The sequence below is a fragment of the Phaethon lepturus genome, unplaced genomic scaffold (assembly GCF_000687285.1).
Source record: "Phaethon lepturus isolate BGI_N335 unplaced genomic scaffold, ASM68728v1 scaffold23193, whole genome shotgun sequence".
In the NCBI taxonomy this organism is placed as follows: Eukaryota; Metazoa; Chordata; class Aves; order Phaethontiformes; family Phaethontidae; genus Phaethon; species Phaethon lepturus.
In genome coordinates, this window is record NW_010530031.1 from 6,492 (window position 1) to 24,595 (window position 18,104).

The 18,104-nt window shown below is 49.8% G+C and overlaps 1 protein-coding gene across 1 annotated transcript in view; it reads right to left on the bottom strand.

Moving 5' to 3' along the window:
- Positions 1-17,257, bottom strand: part of LOC104618527 (putative sodium-coupled neutral amino acid transporter 10) — a gene marked incomplete at both ends in the record, with an annotated part of 22,017 nt that extends 4,760 nt beyond the window's left edge. Inside the window, 9 exons of the mRNA XM_010284152.1 lie at positions 1,562-1,668; positions 1,864-1,975; positions 3,895-4,077; positions 4,890-4,992; positions 8,303-8,427; positions 10,169-10,312; positions 11,537-11,630; positions 13,589-13,634; positions 17,137-17,257. Coding sequence (XP_010282454.1) covers positions 1,562-1,668; positions 1,864-1,975; positions 3,895-4,077; positions 4,890-4,992; positions 8,303-8,427; positions 10,169-10,312; positions 11,537-11,630; positions 13,589-13,634; positions 17,137-17,257 — 1,035 coding nt within the window. The remainder of the gene's footprint in view (positions 1-1,561; positions 1,669-1,863; positions 1,976-3,894; positions 4,078-4,889; positions 4,993-8,302; positions 8,428-10,168; positions 10,313-11,536; positions 11,631-13,588; positions 13,635-17,136) is intronic.
- Positions 17,258-18,104: the final 847 nt, after the last annotated feature.

Below are 18,104 nucleotides of genomic sequence, written 5' to 3' on the forward strand. Positions count from 1 at the left end.
AGACAGAGCTTCGGGGAAAGAATAAATGAGTCTTTGCAGAAGACCTGGAGGAACAAGGAGAGGGTGGGCCCAGAATTCGGCCCCCGAGTGGAGGCGGGGAGGTGCTCTGCAGCCTAGCGCGTTTCTGAAGGCAGGTGTGCCCTTGCTGCAGCACTTCAGAGCATCGGTCAAAGCAAGTATGCAAACCTGACAGGCGATGGATCATTCAAGAGAAGGCTGGACAGCTTGCTACCAGCCCCCTGCAATGCCAGGCTAACCTGGGGGCTGATGCTTTAGATAAGCCCTTATGCCTTTGTGGGGATTTCTGCAGGACAAACATCTTCACCAGCCTTGTGACCAGCGTTCCAGGTCAAGCATTGTGAGGGCCCCAGTGTTCAACCCCGGGCAGCTGACAGCCGCCTTAGGCAGCCAGTCTAAGAGCTCAGCACATCCTAAGTGCAGTTTCAAGGCACTGCAGAGAAATGTTCTGGCTCGGCCGGAATAGAAAGCAATTCTTGAAAGTGCTCTTTGTTCCCCTGAAAAAATCCAGGCTCGCATTCAGACTCCTGCTTGGGGTTTCAGTCAAAGAAGTTAGGACCAAAGTGTCAGAATTCAGAGTGAAAGCTGGAAAGTTGGACTATTTCCTTGTGTCAGAGAAAGCATGGGGAAAGAAAAAAATACACCCTGCTTAAAAACTTCATGTATGTTTGCAAACCCACAAGCCATTAAACACAGAAAAAGCCATTCGTTCTGTAGGACCCACAAAAATGTCGTGCTCTCCCCCTGCTGACTCTGCAGTTCACCCAAAACCTTATTCCCAGACCAGCACTGTCGTGACTGGTAATGCTGGGGCAGAGGCCCACTAAAAGGCATTGGATTAAGTTATTGTTAGAAAAAAACAAAACATGTTCATTTCAGCCCCACAAAAGCCCAGTATTTGCAGAAGCAGAGAGATCAAGCCCAGCAAAGAGCCACTTTGTTTAAGTCCCCGAGAAGGCCAATTCAACCTGGAGCAAAAGCAAAAGCTAAACTTCTAATAGCCTCTGAACGACCCCAATTTTTAAAAAATCGATTCCTGAAGCAACACCTCTATGTGTGTGTTCCTTTTTATTATTATTTTTTTGGTTGAAACCAGAAAGCTGAGGGTCAGCAGCAAGAACCACATCACTGAGAAACCATGTTTATTTTACCCAGCCCAGGCAGGTTGGGATGTAAGGCCCGTTAAGGTTTTACAGGCTGCCTGGATTTCCTATTCTGCAGATACAGAACACCAGAAGGCGGACTGGAAGCAGCATTTCATGCACCAAATGAATGCCTCGCCTGCTCCCAGAGGGACAAAAAGAGCCGGTGTTCCAGCACGGGGCAGGCCATGCACTGGGCCAGCAACTCCTCTGCTGCTGCCTGCACGCCCGTAAGCGATGCTGCTCAGAGCAGCTGACCAGAATAGCTCCCACCTGTACTGGGCAGACTGGAGGGGGAGGCTAGAGGAGGTGCTGAGCAGTTTCTCTGCTGCAGCCAAATTAACTACGTTCCCAGGCTCTGCAGAGGGCTTAGGGGGATGTCAAGCAGCATTAGCACTGACCTGTGAACAAAGTGCATTCTTGTGGATCTTCTTGTAAATAAGAGCTGGGCAGATAAAACAAATGAGGCTTCCCATCGTAGCACCTGTCAGGCCCAGGACTGTTTCCACTGGCAAAGAAGAAGAGGAGAAGTCAAAGTCCCTGTCCAAGACTGCCAGAGCAGCAGCACGTGGCGGCTGCCTGAGCCCCTGGGCAGGCTGGTGCGCAAGCCCAGCGAGCCTGGACATCCCACCCAGAAAAGCAAATAGAAGAGACCAGAATAAATAGCCAAGCAACCAGCCCTTGCCTCCAACTCCTCACTCACCGTTCGGGATCATGATGCCTCCTACCATGGTTCCAAACACAACAGCCAGCGTTAGGGCTTTGAACCGAAGCGGCGGCATGTAACCCCCAGCAGCGAAGGTGCCGTCTTTTTGCTGGAAGAGAGAGGGTGGGAGGGGGAGAATGAGTTTAGCGCCTGCATCACAACCCCACAGTTCCTGAGCGATTACCCCAGCAGGCTCCAGCAGCTTCATCGTCTCCATGCTACGCGGGGTGTTAGACATGGTTGAGCAGTTTTGATACGCAACTTCATTGGAACCTTCGAAACGAGAGTGATGGGGGCACGGAGCCAAAGCCGCTGTTTCCCTCCTGCCCCTCACGGGAACTGTACAGCTGTGTCCCTGTGCCAGGGCTGCAGCCACCCAGCCTCGGTGAGCGGCCCCAAGGCCAAGGGCATGAGAAAGAGGCATGGCTGAGAAGGCAGGAGGGAGAACAGTCATAGGGGGAAAAGCTCTGGTTTTGCTACAGCAAGGTATCCCCTAACACCTGTGGGAGCAGGGCTGTTCCCACCACGTTACAACATGTGTACCAGCTCCTCCGACTCGACGGAAGACACCCCTGGCAGATGACGAAGGAGGATCGGTGCTGCTGGGGAGCTGCTGATACTGGAGGATTTCCAGATGTCCTCCGTTTCCCATCCCATCTCTGTCCTCCGAGCAGGAGGTGCAGAAAGCAGAGGACCCAGCAAATCTGCGTGCCCTGGAGAACCAGTGGGTCCCCGCTCTCCTGGACGTACAGATGGGAGAGGAAAACAAAAGTGACACGTTCAGAGCCCAAAGAGCAACGAGCTGAGCCCAGGCAGGAACCAAAGTCTTCCCAAGGGTTTCCAGCGCTTACTCCTCTGCACCCGCTGGCTTTCACCGATCGTCTTCCCCCATCCTCAGGCCCTCCCGATGTGAGAAAAGAGCCGGGGGCTTCTCACAGGCAGAAGTGGCAGGATTTAGAGCTATAAATTGCTCAAGTTTTATTTCCTGCCCTAAGAGGTTTCTATTTATGCAGATACACAAAGGCCTCAGAACATTCCCACAATCTCTTACTGTTATTTACTGAATACCATCGGCATGCTTAGTGCCGTACAATACACAGAGGAGAACACGCTACTGCCACAAGGGACTTACAGTCTAAATCAGACAGACCAACTATAGTCACAAAGGCTGTCTGAAGATCTGACCCTGGGAAAGGTGGACGTGTGGGAGAGGGCTGTATTCCACCGCATGCTTCTGCACCAGACCGGCACCAAACAGCCAGCGGAGGCACTGGGGGAAGGGGACATCTGAACCTGGAGGGGAGAAGGCTGCTGAGAGGTCTACTGACAAAGGTGCAAGGATGAAAAAGAGCAAAAGTGAGCAGGCACACACAGAAGCAAGAAGAAATGAGGCTGGGCTGGGCTCGGAGGACAGGAACAGAAGCTTGAGCTAAATGCAAAGCAAGATTGAGTTGGCCAGCAAAAGGATGCCAGCTGGAACAGCAGGAAATAAGGAGGCTCCTCTGTTTCCAAAAGCACATTTCTCCCTCTTCCTAAGGGGGAGAACCACCTCGGCTCTGAACTGTGTAACACTTCTGCACAAGAGCCAAAATCCCCAGCGGAGCCGGGAAGTAGCAGCCATGGGACTTGGGGCACAGCAGAGCAACAGCAGGCTTCAGGCTCGCGACTCCAGCACTTCTGCCCACGAAATTCCTCTGCAGAGAGGACAAGAACCTCAAAGTACCAGAGATTAACCATTCTGCAGAGCGGGATTTAGAGGCTGCCATGGGCCTCCTGCTGCACCGCTACCACACACCAGGCACTTACGATTTCCCTCTCGGTCAAGGGTTTGTCCCTCTAGATAGCGAGTACCTACCGCAAGTCAGAAATATACAGTTGTCAACGGGGTCTCACAGGACCAAGGCACGTTTGTAGCCCAGGTCGGCAGCCAGCAGCAGAAGACAAAGTGTCACAGTAGCCATTCATAAAGCAAGTTTCAAATGTGTGCACCAAAGCAGCCGGCTGCTCCTGGCCGCACGAGGACCTTACCTGCTGCTCAAAGAGAAGGGTGTTCAGCGCCTGTCTGCACGGGAGAATCATCATCGGAAACCCCACAGCTACCGACATCATGAATCCCACTCGAATCATCTCCGTCACAAGGTTGGAAGGGAAGTTCATTAGGACGTTCCCAGCAATGGCTTCGGTGTAACTCACGTAGCCAAAGAAGCCCACCTGTCCGGCAGGAGCGGAGGTGAGCGGATGGGGTTTGACTCCAAAGCACGTTCATATCTGCTCTTTACAAAAGGGTGGAGGTCAGCGACCTCCCATGATTAGGGCCAGCCAGCCAAGGAGGGAGTGTGGGGCCACCTCCACAGGCAGCCTTCCAGCAGCCCCAGCTGCAGCACCCCCACGAGTTGGGACGGGCAGTTAACGAACCTAAAAGCAGAGGCAGGTTTCTCACTAAATACAGGGGGTTTTAAGGAAGGGCTTCGCAGCGCGGGAACGCTGCCACTGCCCGTGGCACAGAGCAGTGACACCCTGCTTGCTGCCAGCCCCATGGACTGGCCCTCTCTGATGAAGGAGGGGCCATAACGATTCCCCACAGCAGCCTAGCTCACAGGGAAAGGCTCTTCTCAGGAATTATTAACTCAGTTTTATTAACTGGTGCTTTATGAGGCATAACCTTCTTCACATCTTTCCAGCTGCAACAGGCTGAAAGCAGCTCTCCTAAACTCTGGGCAGCATCCCCAGCTAGAGGCCAGGCCCTGGAAGGCAGACAGCAGGCTGATGCACATGGAAGAGCTGGGTATTCGCTCTGCCTCCACCCAAGGAAACGTGCCATGCTGAAAACCTGGACTCTCCAAATGCCTCCTGCACTGTTCGGTTCATCATCTCCCATCTAATTTTGCTTTCAGCAAAACGACATATCTTTCAGAATAAATACAGATAAGCAGAAACCAGTCCCAACTGAAGATAAATCATCATCCCTGTTGCCCCTCCAGAGCATGACTTCTGGCAAGGAAAGAGAAGGGGAAGTGTCTTACCGTAATGTAAAAGGTGGTGACCACGTTTAGGGAAGAAGCAAATATGGAGCTCATGATTTTAACAGACGGCTCGTCCAAGCTATCATAGGTAGGCAAGACCTGACTGTAGAAAAGGGGAAATTATTTAAGGAAACCTTCTGCAGAGAGAGAGAAAAACCCAACTCCAGCACGTTCTCTGCCTCAGCCCAGCAGCAAAGAATCCCTGACACCTTCCCCCTATGGAGCATAAACACTCGCTGCTATTCCACAATTTATATTGCTAATGCCAAGAGATTTCAGAACACTCATAACTTTAAGTGTTGCAAAAATATTCCTGCTCTCCCCACCCCACCACGTGGAGCTAAACGTGTGATGTAAACATTTTGGTTCAAAAGTGTTGCAAAATGAATGACCGTTTGTTCCAGTGAAACACCAGTGGCACCAGGCCAGGCAGCGCATTGGAGATTATTGTTCTTGGAGCTCTGTATGCTGATAATTAAAGCAACGCAGTGTTTACAGAGTAAAAGCAGGAAGAAGGTTAGAGCATCACACTGTCTAAAAGAAAAGTTAAACAAACAAAACTAAATGCAGCGCCTGTCATATTTCAGCACTGCTGCTCGAGCTCAGTTCATAGAAAGCTGGGAGCACCAATTACACGGGATTTGGGGTATTTACAGACTTGGAAAGCATGTGAAATGTACTCTTTGACATCAGGTGCATATTTTAGCAACTCATTAACCTCTTGTTATTTTAATTCAAGTGGCTACATCCTGGCTTCATGTTACTGAAGTAACTCTCCTGAGAAGGCGGGGAGCATCCAGTTAGATGGGAAGGGGTATCCCCAGCTCCAGTGGGCACAAAGCCCTCAACAGAAAGTGTGTCAAGCTGAGGCCAAGCAGAAAAATCCTTAACCCTTAATCCCTTAACATCAAATGGTTCTGCACAAAGGAAGCTGAGCACATCAGCTCGCAGGAACCCGCGAGACGCGCAGGGTCTGCGAACGCAGCACCGTGGCAGTCATTTACCGGCAGGGAGCGAGGAGACCGGCTTCCCCAGGAAGTCTCCCCATTTTGGGTTCCCCCCTGCCCTCGATGCAGTGACCTCCACTAGATTAACTGACTATGTCCCGGACTTCAGCCCCACAAGGGGAAGGGGGCCAGCCAAACATCCAGGCCCAGGAAGGAGAAGAAAGGAGGGAAGCAGAGAGGCTCTGCAGTGCATGGGCTGGCACAGCCAGGCCAGGTTCGTGTTAGTGCAGGAGCACCAGCAGTGATGCGAGGGAGAGTGCCATGCAAAGCCCACCTGCCCCCAGGCCTCCTGCCATCACCTAATGGTACCCGCTGGGTCAACTGGGGTTTGGAGGACCAGCACAGTGTCCCTCAAGCCCCCACGACATGCTGCTGGGCCCTCCTGACCATCACCACCTCTCAAGGCAGGGCAAAAGGACAAGAAGTGTGCAACAGGCAGCATGTCCTGACACGCCCGGGGTTTATTTTTAAGTGAAATGACTGCACTGAAGGATCAGGAATCCTTCCCTGCGTTATCTGTTACACTGCACCTCAAAGAGGGCACAAGCAGATGGTCTCTCCTGAGCAGGCAAGTCAGCACAAGCGTTAAGAGTAGCCTCGGAGAAAGCAGCCTTGCTTCAGAGATAGCCAGAGCTACCTCAGAGTATCTGTTCTTCACCTTCGCTGTAGGAACCACCTTGTACAGGCTCTCTGAGCGCAGCAGTAACTCAGCCAGCAGGGAACTGATGGTTGCAGAGGCAATGAACAACGATCTTACTTCTATTATCCCCGTGAATTTGGCATTTTTGCATCCATCTGCACCAGAATAGCCACCTCCAGAAATTAGAAGTTTTCTCCTGGAAAGCTTTACTGACTCCTCTTTAATTAGAGGGTTCAGTGACTTGACCAAGGTCATGCAAGGAGGCTGCAGCAGAGGTGGAGTCCTCACACCCCCAGCTCTCAGCTCCACAGCAAATTTCCACGCTACATAACTGTAGAGGAGTGACCTACTTTGCAACTTCAGCAACAACAGGATAGCTTTCAAAGAGCGAAGGGTATTGAACTCACAAGTAAAGCAGGGTCAAGTTTCTCAAGCTAGAATAGTGCATTTATTTGTCCTTACTGTATGCTGCATTTACGTGCTGAAGGTAAAGGATTTCTGCTTTATGTTAGAATTATTTATTTTTTTAAAAAGGTGGTTCAGGAGTTAGCAAAATTAAACCTACCTAGCTGAGAATAACATATACTTACAAATATTGCCTCGGCTGGGGACAGCATATTGCCCTGATGCTTGGAAAAAACGCATAGCTTTATGTTCGCCTTGCCACGTAAGTGCTGTAATGGAGCCTATATTTAGGTATGCGCACACTGGTCCAGACCAAACACTTTCCCTGAATTTCCAACTCCCAGCAAAATTGTGCTGGGTACTGTGTGGCTACCATAAGAAAAAAAAAAATTGGAATTTAAAAACTCTAAAATGTTAACAAGGTAAAGCTGTAAAAGAATACAATTCCCTTCGCCAGTTGTAATGGAGACATTAAACAGCAAGACCGGAGCGTGTTCGGGTAGGAACCAAGCTGCCAAGAGAGTCGATAAGTGGAAAATGATGATTTGGATCTTGTGTGTGGGTGTAAACACAGCAGTTTGAACAAATTTTATCTGTCACATTCATTTACTGTTGGCATGCTACCCATTTGCTGGAACTACGGGGGGGGAAAGCCCCGACTCTGCCAGCCTTCCAAATGAGGATGGTCTTTTCCGTGTCCACATTTGGATTTACACTTCTATTTAAAGTCTGTTACTATTCTGGCCAGGCACGTATTGCTCACTTGCCATTCTGGTGCAGAAGGTAATGCTGCTAGAAACGTGAAAATAGCCCGGTCTGCCGTCACATCCTTCCACATGCCAACGGAAACCCTCATTAAAAGCAGGTAACTGGAAACGTGTGAACAACTCTCCAAAGTCAACGACTGTGCAATCTTGAGTATTCTCAAAGAAATCTGGGGAAGCAAAGAGCAGACGCGCGTGTACGCTACCCTGCAGGGGGCCCTGCGGCCATTAGGCGACACAGCCCCGCTGCCTTTCCTGGTACTAAATCATTCTCTTCAAGAAACGGAGGAAATTCATCACTTCTGCAGCTGTACCAGAAGCAACGTGCATTACACTGAGGATCTGTTTGGCCCAAATGATCTTGTGTTGCTCAAGTACAATAACTCCCAAGTGAAATATAACTCCCGCCCCCATCTAGGTAACAAAAGGGTCACAACTGAATGCGATGCTGTACTTCAGTGGGCTGTAAAATATTTTGATTAAAATAAAATAGGAAAACAGATGGTATCTATCCCTTGCAGCTCCTCATGACCCTCTGCCCCCAGAAAAACTCATGGTACACCACAACTGCCAGAAGTGAGAATGGCAGGTACTTACGACTGACAGGCAAAAGACATGCCGAAGATGGGGATGCAGCGAAAAATGCCCTCCCAACGAGTGTAACTAACTCGCTGCAGCCACTGCCCGCTGAAGAGGCCATGCTTGAAGGACGACAGCACGATCTGTAGCCAAGAGAAAGAAAAGGGGTTAAGATCCGACCCAAAATGACTTCATGGCAGCAGTAGTGCTAGTGCTGGGATAAAAGGCAGCATGTGGCAGCTCTGCGAGGAACAGCTTACGCTGTTCTCAGCCCGATCTCCATTAGTCAAATTCCCCAGCTCCCCACCCACACACTTTATTAAAGCTCCCAGCAACCTCCAAGGGCCCCTTGCAACCAAGGATCCTGGGGTATATTTTAAAAGATCTGTGACATCCCCCACCTTGTTTGATGCCATCACACATCACAGTATGCACCAGGGTGGAACAATTTCCACTGACACATTTAACCGTTGAGAATTATTGTCCCCAACAATTTCTTCTGCACTCTTTTTAAACACATTTTTAAATCCAAATGGGAAGCAATGCTTGCCTTGGAGAATCCTGTTCAACAGAGACGGACAAAGGTCCCTAAAACAGGACCCCACCTGCACACTGCTACTCCAGAGCCATTTAACACCAGCAATTCACCGAAGACAAGGATAAACTTCAGGAAAACAGGGGAGCGAGGCACCCAGACAAGGCAAGGGGAGTTCTTTTGCCATTGACAGGCAAACTGGCAGGCATTGGGTTGCACAGGAAACAGAAGGTAAATATGTCTGAATGCCTGTTTATAATATCGCCTGAATGGGGGTTTTCTAATCCCCAGAGATTATGTTTTAGTGCAGCCAACTCTCATGAAATGTTGTGGTTTTCTTAAAGGCACAGCTCCTGGAACACGGCAGTTTTGTAAAACACACATTTACAGTTTCCAGTCTCCTCACAGAGGCAAGCTCAGAAGCGTGACCCAGCACAACCTACTAAAAAAAGTCAAGTGGAAAGAATTTCCACACCTCCCTCTTCTTCCTTTTGTTTCAGCTCTTCCAGGCCTGAAATTTGGGGGAAACAGGGCTAGGGCTCCATGAGCAAACCACACCAACATCCATGAGGTGCAACTTGAAGTCATTGAAAAGCAAGTGGAAGTCTCCACCTCTCAGATGGTGCTATACAACGGGGCTTGGCCAAGCCAAACTGAGCCAGCTTTGGGTAACTCCCAGCTTACCCTACTTAATCTAAATGGTCAAGAACCCATTCACCTCAGTGAAGAAAAACTTTTCTAGAAATACCTTAGAACAAGTATACGCCATGTACCAGACTTAAGACTTTACAAAGCTTTCAGTGCTCAAGAAATAGAAGTGCTGGTGTCTAACAAATGACACTACTTGCAGCCTGAAAGACATTAACCATCAGCTGCAAAAAAGCATGCGAAGTACATGCTTGAGCTCTTAATGAGACCTTCCCCCTCCAGATTAGAAGCATTGAGGTTTTCAAGGCAAAACACCAACGCATGATGAAAGTCTTTCTGCTTCCAAGCACTCTTCCCCACATCTTCCATCCTTTGATTTAAAGTCCAGAGCCCTAAATTATAAGACACCAACAAGCAGAATAAACCACAAGTCGATTTCTGGTTTATTATTATTTGTGCCACCACAGTCCCTAGCATTTGTAATAGCTTACAGACCCACTGGCCAGTTTCTACAGCCTGCAACTCCCCACCTCCACCAGCTCAAGAGCACGGGCACCCAGATCGCTCATTAGGCCCAGGACTAGCAGCACTAATTATCAGGAAGGACGTTTTAAACTTGAGGCCTGCACCTGCAGGCTGTCCCAGCGGGAACATCTGCGTTAGAACAATAGGAAAACAGCATTCCCAGCGTCGATACTCACCACGAACATGAACACCGTGTAAAAGATCAGAGCCATGGCACTGAATGACTGTATGGAGGCCATCATGTTCCTCTGGAGGCTCAGTGGAAGTACAATGCACAAGGAGACGGCAAAGAGCAGGACTATCCGGAAACTGCCCGACACCTGGAAAAGGGACCCGCATAAAGAACTGAAGCACGGAGAATACTCAAAATATCCCACCAAATTAGCAAAGTAACTCCCCAACGCGCTTAATTTTTTCCAGAGTGAGAAACAATGCAAAGCCAGGATGGATTTCAAATGGGAAATTCTGCTTTTGTACATGTTTAAAGATTTGATGCTGAAAGCTTGCCATTTCTTTGGCTAGGTCTGTGATTAGCTTATGCAGTCACTGGGTGCCACTGTTGCTCTACACAGTGTGTGACAGGTCCATCCTGAAGTGGAAAGTATTTGGCGGGGGGGGGGTGTTAAATGCTAATCCAGCACAAGCTATTTAGGTATTTTCATGCAATTAAATAAAAACCCAACTTACTTGGAAGACAAGAGATTGAAGTCTTGAAAATTCTCATCCAGAAAATTAATCAAAACCTCACATTGGTATTTATTATAGCAGAGCACTCTGAAATGCTTGGAAATATTTAATACCTCATTCGGCTGCAGCCACAAGGCATCTTTTTAACTTCACAGTCCCTTAATCGGAGCTTAGCAGCATCAGGCAGAGCAGATAACAGCCCTGCCAAAAATCCTTCCACATGTCCATTTCGCTTCCCCGCACAGCCCTCGCGCCGGCTCCGAGTGCTGCTGCTCGCAGCTCTCCAGGAGGAGCAGCGAGAGCCTCCTGCCCACGCGCAGCACCCCTCACCACCACGTCTCTCGAGCCAACACCGGGGTCATCACACAGCTTATTTTATCTTAAAGAGGAGGCAGGCGCGCAGTAACTTTGGCCACCAAAACAGCAAGGGACAGGACAAAAGCCCCTCTTGAGCTAGAGGGCTGCAAAGGGGCGAGAGCTCAGACAGAGGAACTGTCTGTCACTACCTGTTAGGGGCAGGAATTAAGAGAGGAAGCATCGTCTCCTCCAGGAACCTGCTCCAGAATTAACAGAGACCAAGTTAAAAAGAATTCCTCTGCTGCAAGTGCCTACTGGAGGTTTTACACATGTGATTGTTTGCCGTATGTCTGGGCTCCCAGGACTCCATAGAGCTAAATGCTCTGTGCACAAGGCGTGCCATTAAAGCTTGCCACGAGATGACCCCACAATGCCTCGTGGCTGCTGAGCACGCCAAGGCAGGACGCTCTTTGCTGTATCTAAGGCGCACACAGCTCGGTGCAAGAAGAATTTGGACCACTGTCTGCGTTGTAGATGTGATCTAGTGAGGATTTATTTACCTGAAATCCAAGCAGCCGGGCAAAGAAGCTGGAGCCCAAATCACCAATGACAACATAGAAAGCAATGCAAGTTCCCAGCATCAGCCCAATCATGCTGCAAAAACAACAAATACACACCAGGTTAGGAGGCTGGAGCAGAAACCCTAGAACGCAGCTCCTGCTCCTGGATCCCATCGGATTTGTACTCTGCACAGCCCCTGAGAGAGCATGAGGCTCTGTTAATGCTAAGGCTGCCTTAGCATTAGACATTCGCCTTAGCATTAGGCACCTGGAGACACTGCCTGGGACTGCCGTAACTGAGCGATGGGGCCCCCACCGATGACATCTGAGCAGCGAGAACACCGCTACGTGTCCTGCGTGGAGCGGGGCTACAGCTCATACGCTGGGAGCAAGAGACATCCTACATACGCTGCAGCTGCTGGTGAAGGATTAAGACAAAGGTTTAGCACTGACAAGGTCTCAAGGGCTACACGCTGCACACAACCGCAACAGCTGAAGATTGCTTAGGATCCTACTACACCCCCCATTGCCGAGGAGCATCCAGAAGAATTAAACAGCTAAAAGAGAACATTTAAAGTGACTTAAGATCTTGTGCAGTCGCTCGCTTGTGTTCAGAGGTAGAGCAGCCTCAGCGAGCCTTGCTTCAGCATACCTCCACCCTCCAACACAACTTTCTGGCAAGTCACAGTGGAGAGAAGACCCAAATTTTGCTGAAACCACAGTGAAAATGTGTTGGCAACCAGTAGTAAAGTAGGTTTTCTGTCTACAGGGATACAGCGGGCTGCGAGCTTGCTCTCACAGCCGTATGAGCAGGCTGTGCCTGGTGCCAGAGGGGAGGACCACGCTTTTACCCTCAGGCTTGTGGAGGACCAGGCCACCAGTTCTGTGTTCAGCCCAAGTGAAATAAAAACCAGAGAACCTCCATCCACACCTACTATCTTGGCTAGAGATGCAGCTCTGCTAACAAGCCATGCATGGGCTTAACTGCTGTTTGGAGCCACAGAGAAAACAAAACCTTGGCGATGGCAAGAACTCAGAAAAATGTTTAAAAGAATCAGCAAGAGGTTCTCTCAGCCCCACACCCCACAGCAGGAGCCTACCATGGAAGTCTCGATACCAAATCAGCTCTCAAACTTCTTTCCGTAAAATGGACCACACTTTAATTAAAAGATCATCTTATGAACTGCTTCTCCTCCCATTCATGATTGCATGGACCGCTTTCCCTCCCAGTTCCAATTATATAACATCCCTGTGGCAATTAACAGCAATTGCTTGCACGGACAAGTAACATCTGAGAAATATTCTGTGTATTTTTAGTGTTCTGCAGCAGTTTGCAGCTGGGAAGAGGGAAGGGAGCCAGCACCACTGACTGGCCAGGGCTCAAGACACCTCCACCAAAGAATCTCTGCTGGAAAAAGCAGCACTGTAACGATGTCCCATCGCGAGTGCTGAACGAGACCTGCAGGGGAGCTTCTACTTGCATTGGGGTCGTCTGAGGAACCGGAGTCTGCCCTGAAATGGAGACAGGGTTTCCCCTACAAGGCATCTCCTAATGCCTGGCGTCTCACAGAGGAGAGCGCCTGGCGTCTCACAGAGGAGAGCAGCACCCACTGAGAGGAGCAAACAGGACCAGAGCAGCTAAAGGGTGGATCCAAGGTACAGAACACTCTCCCTCCCACTAACTCACGGCAATCTTGGCAGGGATTTCACCCCTGGAAAACAGCCACAAGTGACATGCCCATGATTTCACAGCACACGCAGCAGAGTGGGAGATGAGTTCACTCCCCAACTTCTGTGCTCCCGCTATCTGGAAAGCGCTCCAGTCTCTACTCAGGAACGGGTGGGACACGCTGAAGGTGACACCTGCGAGCTGTGCTTAGGGGATCTCACTCACACTCTTGTTCAAACTCTAGGTGGCAAGGAAGACTTCTGGGACCAGAGAACACAGTAGGGTAAGAAATGAGAGTACAGCAAGGCCACAAGAGGCTACAGAGCAGTACTTTTCATTAAAGAAAACCAAACTATTCAAGCTTTAAATATATAGCAGATTACCTTGTTTCCACCAACATTTTCCCTGCTTTTCCATAGGCATGAAATGCTGGTGTAAAAGGAAAAAAAAAAGTTATAGTTAGTCAAACAAAGGTCCAGAATGTGGCACACACAGCAGTTCAAAATTCAGTAAGAGTGACAAAGGGCAGTGCAGCAGGAACCCACCGGTGTTGAGTTTTGGGGCTGCTTCCCTTGCTCACCCTCCCACTTTCTTTTTCAGAAATGCCCTCTGCAAACTGAAAACCACATAAGACAGAACAAAGATGAGGGAAAGATAGAAAGCAGGTTCTTTTTCTTTTTTTTCCCCCCTATTAAAAAAAAAAAAAAAAAGCAGTGTGAAGTACAAGTCACACATGGCAACCATTAAAAGAAAGTCAGCACGGAAGAGAAAATATGCATGTATAAGATGCCGTGTGGCAAAAAGTTACTGCAGTGCAAAATTTCAATCAAACTCACATTTTTATTTTTATCTTCCCACTATAACTGAACCGCCTGACGTTGCTGGATGGGAGATCTGAGATGGTGCCCAGAATGTTCAATCCCATACCCAGAATACCCAGTACTCACAACCCACACCAAAGGGCTGCTGCCAAGAGACTTTTTTTTTCCCCCCTCCCGTACTTGGGTTGTAGCTCATAGCAGAAAATGATCAGTAGTCTTTAAATCATTGTGTTTTTTCTTAACAAGAAAATGCCAAAACTCCACTTATATTTTTAGCTCTTAACTGGGTAGAATGGGAATTGAGACCTCCAGTTCCAAACGCAGACCACATTGCCCAATTCTGTCAGTCTTTAACTGTCAGTCCAACATGAAAACCGCCACCCTGGATTCCCCTTTGTCTTCTCTCAAGGTACAGCACACATTCCTGGAGGCCACCAGAAAGCAAACTTTATTTGCTTCTGGAAGCATCTTCTGCTATTTTAAATATTAACTTACAAACTCTGATTTCTTTGGACTCCGCTTGAGCTAAAAATTAAGGAAACAAGATGTTCTCCCACAGAATGAGAAAAAAGCATGGCAGGAGACCCACAGCAGAAAAATAAACCAGAGCTGTTATGTGGGGTAGCACCAAAAATAGCCGATGGCTCGGTGACAGACCGGGCAGAACAGCCGGCCCCAGGCGTGCTGCCCGAGCGCGAAGAGCGGCCGCACCGCTTCGGCCTCCAGCTCTCACCTCGTTTGGGAACTTGCGACGATAAGGGGAAAAGGCAACAGCCCTCAGCGGGGGGGTCAATCACACAACCAAAGCACCAGGGACGAGAGAGAAAGAGAGGAACCAGCAAGAGGAAAACATCCCTCCTGGAGACTGGGTCATTAACGGGCCAGGAGGCCTGCTGCTGCTGCTCGGTTCCTGCGAGCTCCTTTTTCACATCACGCAGAAAGGTAAGTGCCTCCAGGTAACAGCTACAGCTGCCCGCGACAGCCTAGGCCAGGGATGCTGAGAAACGGTCAGTCTCCTCAGCTGTTCTGAAGCGATGTTCTAATGAGAATAAGCCTTCAAATGTTACGCCAGTTGTCCCCTAGCTGGGGGACACTAGAAAAACTGGATCTTTTATGCTCTCAAGGAAGGAGACGATGACTGTAAAATAAATTGTATAGTCGAGCATCTTCGGAACGGGATCTCTAGCTGCCTAACAAGCTGGGCAGAGCTGAATCCGCTCAGTAATTAGAGAAGCCCTTTTAAACCAAGTGCGGTTACTAGAACAAGCAACCTGTGTTTCAGCAGTTTTCTCCGCAGGGAGCGGAGCCGCACTGCTTCCCAGGGGTGCAGCGTGCTGCTGAGGGGTCGGTGCCCAGCACAGGTAGCCTGCAAAGACCCAGACCACTTTCAGCAGCTGCAAGGGGAGGCACTAACTCATCTCCTGCTTAAAGTCTACCTGGGAACTGCACCCCGCTTCCCTTCTTGTCCACACATCTGCCCAAGGTTCTTCCCTTCCACACGGTACAGGAGAACAGGGGCAAAGAGCAACGTATTTTTAATACCCAACCCCTCCGGGCATGGAGCGCTGCTGAGCGAAGACGTCTGGGCTAGGTATCAGCCCGTTACAACCCTGGCTCTTTTGTAGCTCTAACGATGGCTCTCAATGTTCCTCCGGAAGGGACTGGCTAACTGAAGTTAATTTGCAAAACTTTCTTACATCTTTCAGCACTGCCAAAGCCTCCCACAGAATCAGCTGCAGGGGCTGCCAGGATCTCTTGCAGATGTACCAGAGCTCAAGCCCACGGTGACAAAGGCCGTCTGTGTGGAGCTGCTCAACCTTGATGCATTAGGATGCATTATAGGAGCGCTGCCTTTCCTCTCGGGGCCATCCCTCCCGGTGGCACCTCTCCCAGGGCAGAGGCATTTCTTTCAGCGCCAGCCTTTACGTGCCAGGAAGTTTAGAAGCATTACTGGCCCTCTGTGTATTCGAGGCCCTTGGCTTCAGAAAGTGCAGAGGATCCCTCCTCCCCGGGAGACGCTCCAGGGTGGAGGGGACTCTCTGTACTTCGGGGAAGCGGCACACAAAGACGTGTTGTAAGGGGGCAGCGAGAAGCAACCTGGGCATCTGGGCTGGAGTGGCAGGGACAAGTCGGACAACTACCTGAGGGCTCCCCCCTCCCTCCAGCATCACAGGCACAACCTCAGAGACCACAGAACTACTTGATTTTCTCTGTTTATATCCAGCAGATATAATCTGGCAGAAGCCAAGACATGCAGTCCAGTAGCAGCACCTCGGACACTCTGAGGATGGAGGAAATCCATCTGTCAACAAGGTCAGCGAGCGAGCCATGTGTTTCTTTAGCTCTTTTACCAATGGCAATGCCAGCCAACTCTCTCCTCCCTCAGAGAAATAAGGAAAACCAAGTAAAAGACGACTTTTCCTGTCATTTCACATGCCAACGGAGAGGACTGGAACCCAACCACCTCCTCCTGCCCCTCAAGTCAGTCAGAATCAGAAGAGAGGTCACAAGCAGAGGCCAACCCTGGCGCCAGTGCAGAGGCGACGAGCTCCGAGGAAGAGGGCTGGCAGGCTCTGCCAAAAACCCACACATGAATCTTACAGATGTTTTTATTTTTTTGGCTGCTTGGAACCTTGCGCGCTGTTTCCTCTCTGCTCTGCCATAAACGCGCACACAGCTCGGATCCAGGCAGCCCGAGCTCCATGCCAGGCTCTCCGCTGGCAGAACCCAATGTCCTCGGTAGCACACTGGGTGGGGAAGCTCGCGGCTTTTGTGCCGAGACCAATAATTTACACCAGACACCCGCCACGCCAGCTCCCAAAAACTTGGGTTTTGATCAGTCAGCGCGGCATCTCCTCCCCTGCCCTGCAGAGTCAAAACAATTCTGCGCCTATTAAGTTCACTGTCAAGAGCAGAATTAAACCCTCGCATTCCCCTGGGGACATGGAGCAGGGGGAAGAGACCGACAGAGGAACAAAACACAAATTGAAAACTACATCAAAAAACGGTTTGCTATTCCAACAATATCAGTATGAAAACTGTAAATTAAGAGGTCAAAGTAAAACCGCAGTTAGGAAAAAAAAAAGCGCCCTAGAGCTGAAAATTCTCACCAAGGCCAGGGTAGGTCCTGCGCTTGCTGAGACTGGCTGATTTCACCAGGAACATGCAGGATTGATGAGTCATCCAAGAACAGAAAATCAGCAGCAGAGCTCCCAGGACAATGCCGCACTGAAACGGGAGAAAGGGGGGAAGAGACAAGCGCAAGATGGAAAGTCAGTTGTCCCATACACCTTATCGCCATCCCTTATCGCCCTCGGGCTCCCTCGCATATTTCCAGCCACACTTTTGCCTGTTAAGGGAGGTCCCTCGACTTCAGAGCAGCCAGGAGAAACATGACGTACGAGGTTGATTTTACTCTCTCCGCAGCCCAAGGACGATGCGGAGCAGCCACCTGTTTCCCACAGCCTCCAGCTGCACCAATTTAAGCACTGAAGAGCAAACTGGGAGCCATTTGTGGAGCAGAACTTCCACAGCCCCCCCCCTTTCGTGCCACTGGGGCCCGGTGCTCTCAGAAGGATCACGTGGAGCAAAGAGAGACCCTCTCCTAACCCCAAGGTGCAAAACCTGTTGTAAACTTATTTAATAAGCACTATTTGATAGGGTAAACCAATTACCAAGCTCACAACCAGCGCTGCCCTCCCGATTCATGTGTTTGTAGCAGAAGATGTTAAACACTGGACACTTTCTAAGGTGACTTTAAACAGGCACAAGCGATGCCAGACCTTCATCACAGCTGCCTTTTTTCCCCCGCTGTATTTAAACTTGGTGCAGCTGCAGGGATGTTGACAGCTCTGGGAGCGGGGGCACAGCTCAGCGTAAGGGCTCAACAGCTGGTTTGCAAACACCTCTGAGCCAACCCGCATTTATCATACGGAAAAATTCTTTAATTTTTTTTTCCCTTTCTAGTCAGAAGGGCAGAAGCGATGCCTTGGAGACCTCACGATAAAGAAAAACACGCAGCTCGGTACAAGAGACGTCCGATCGCCGTCCTTAGCGCTTCCTTCACTGACCATCCTCT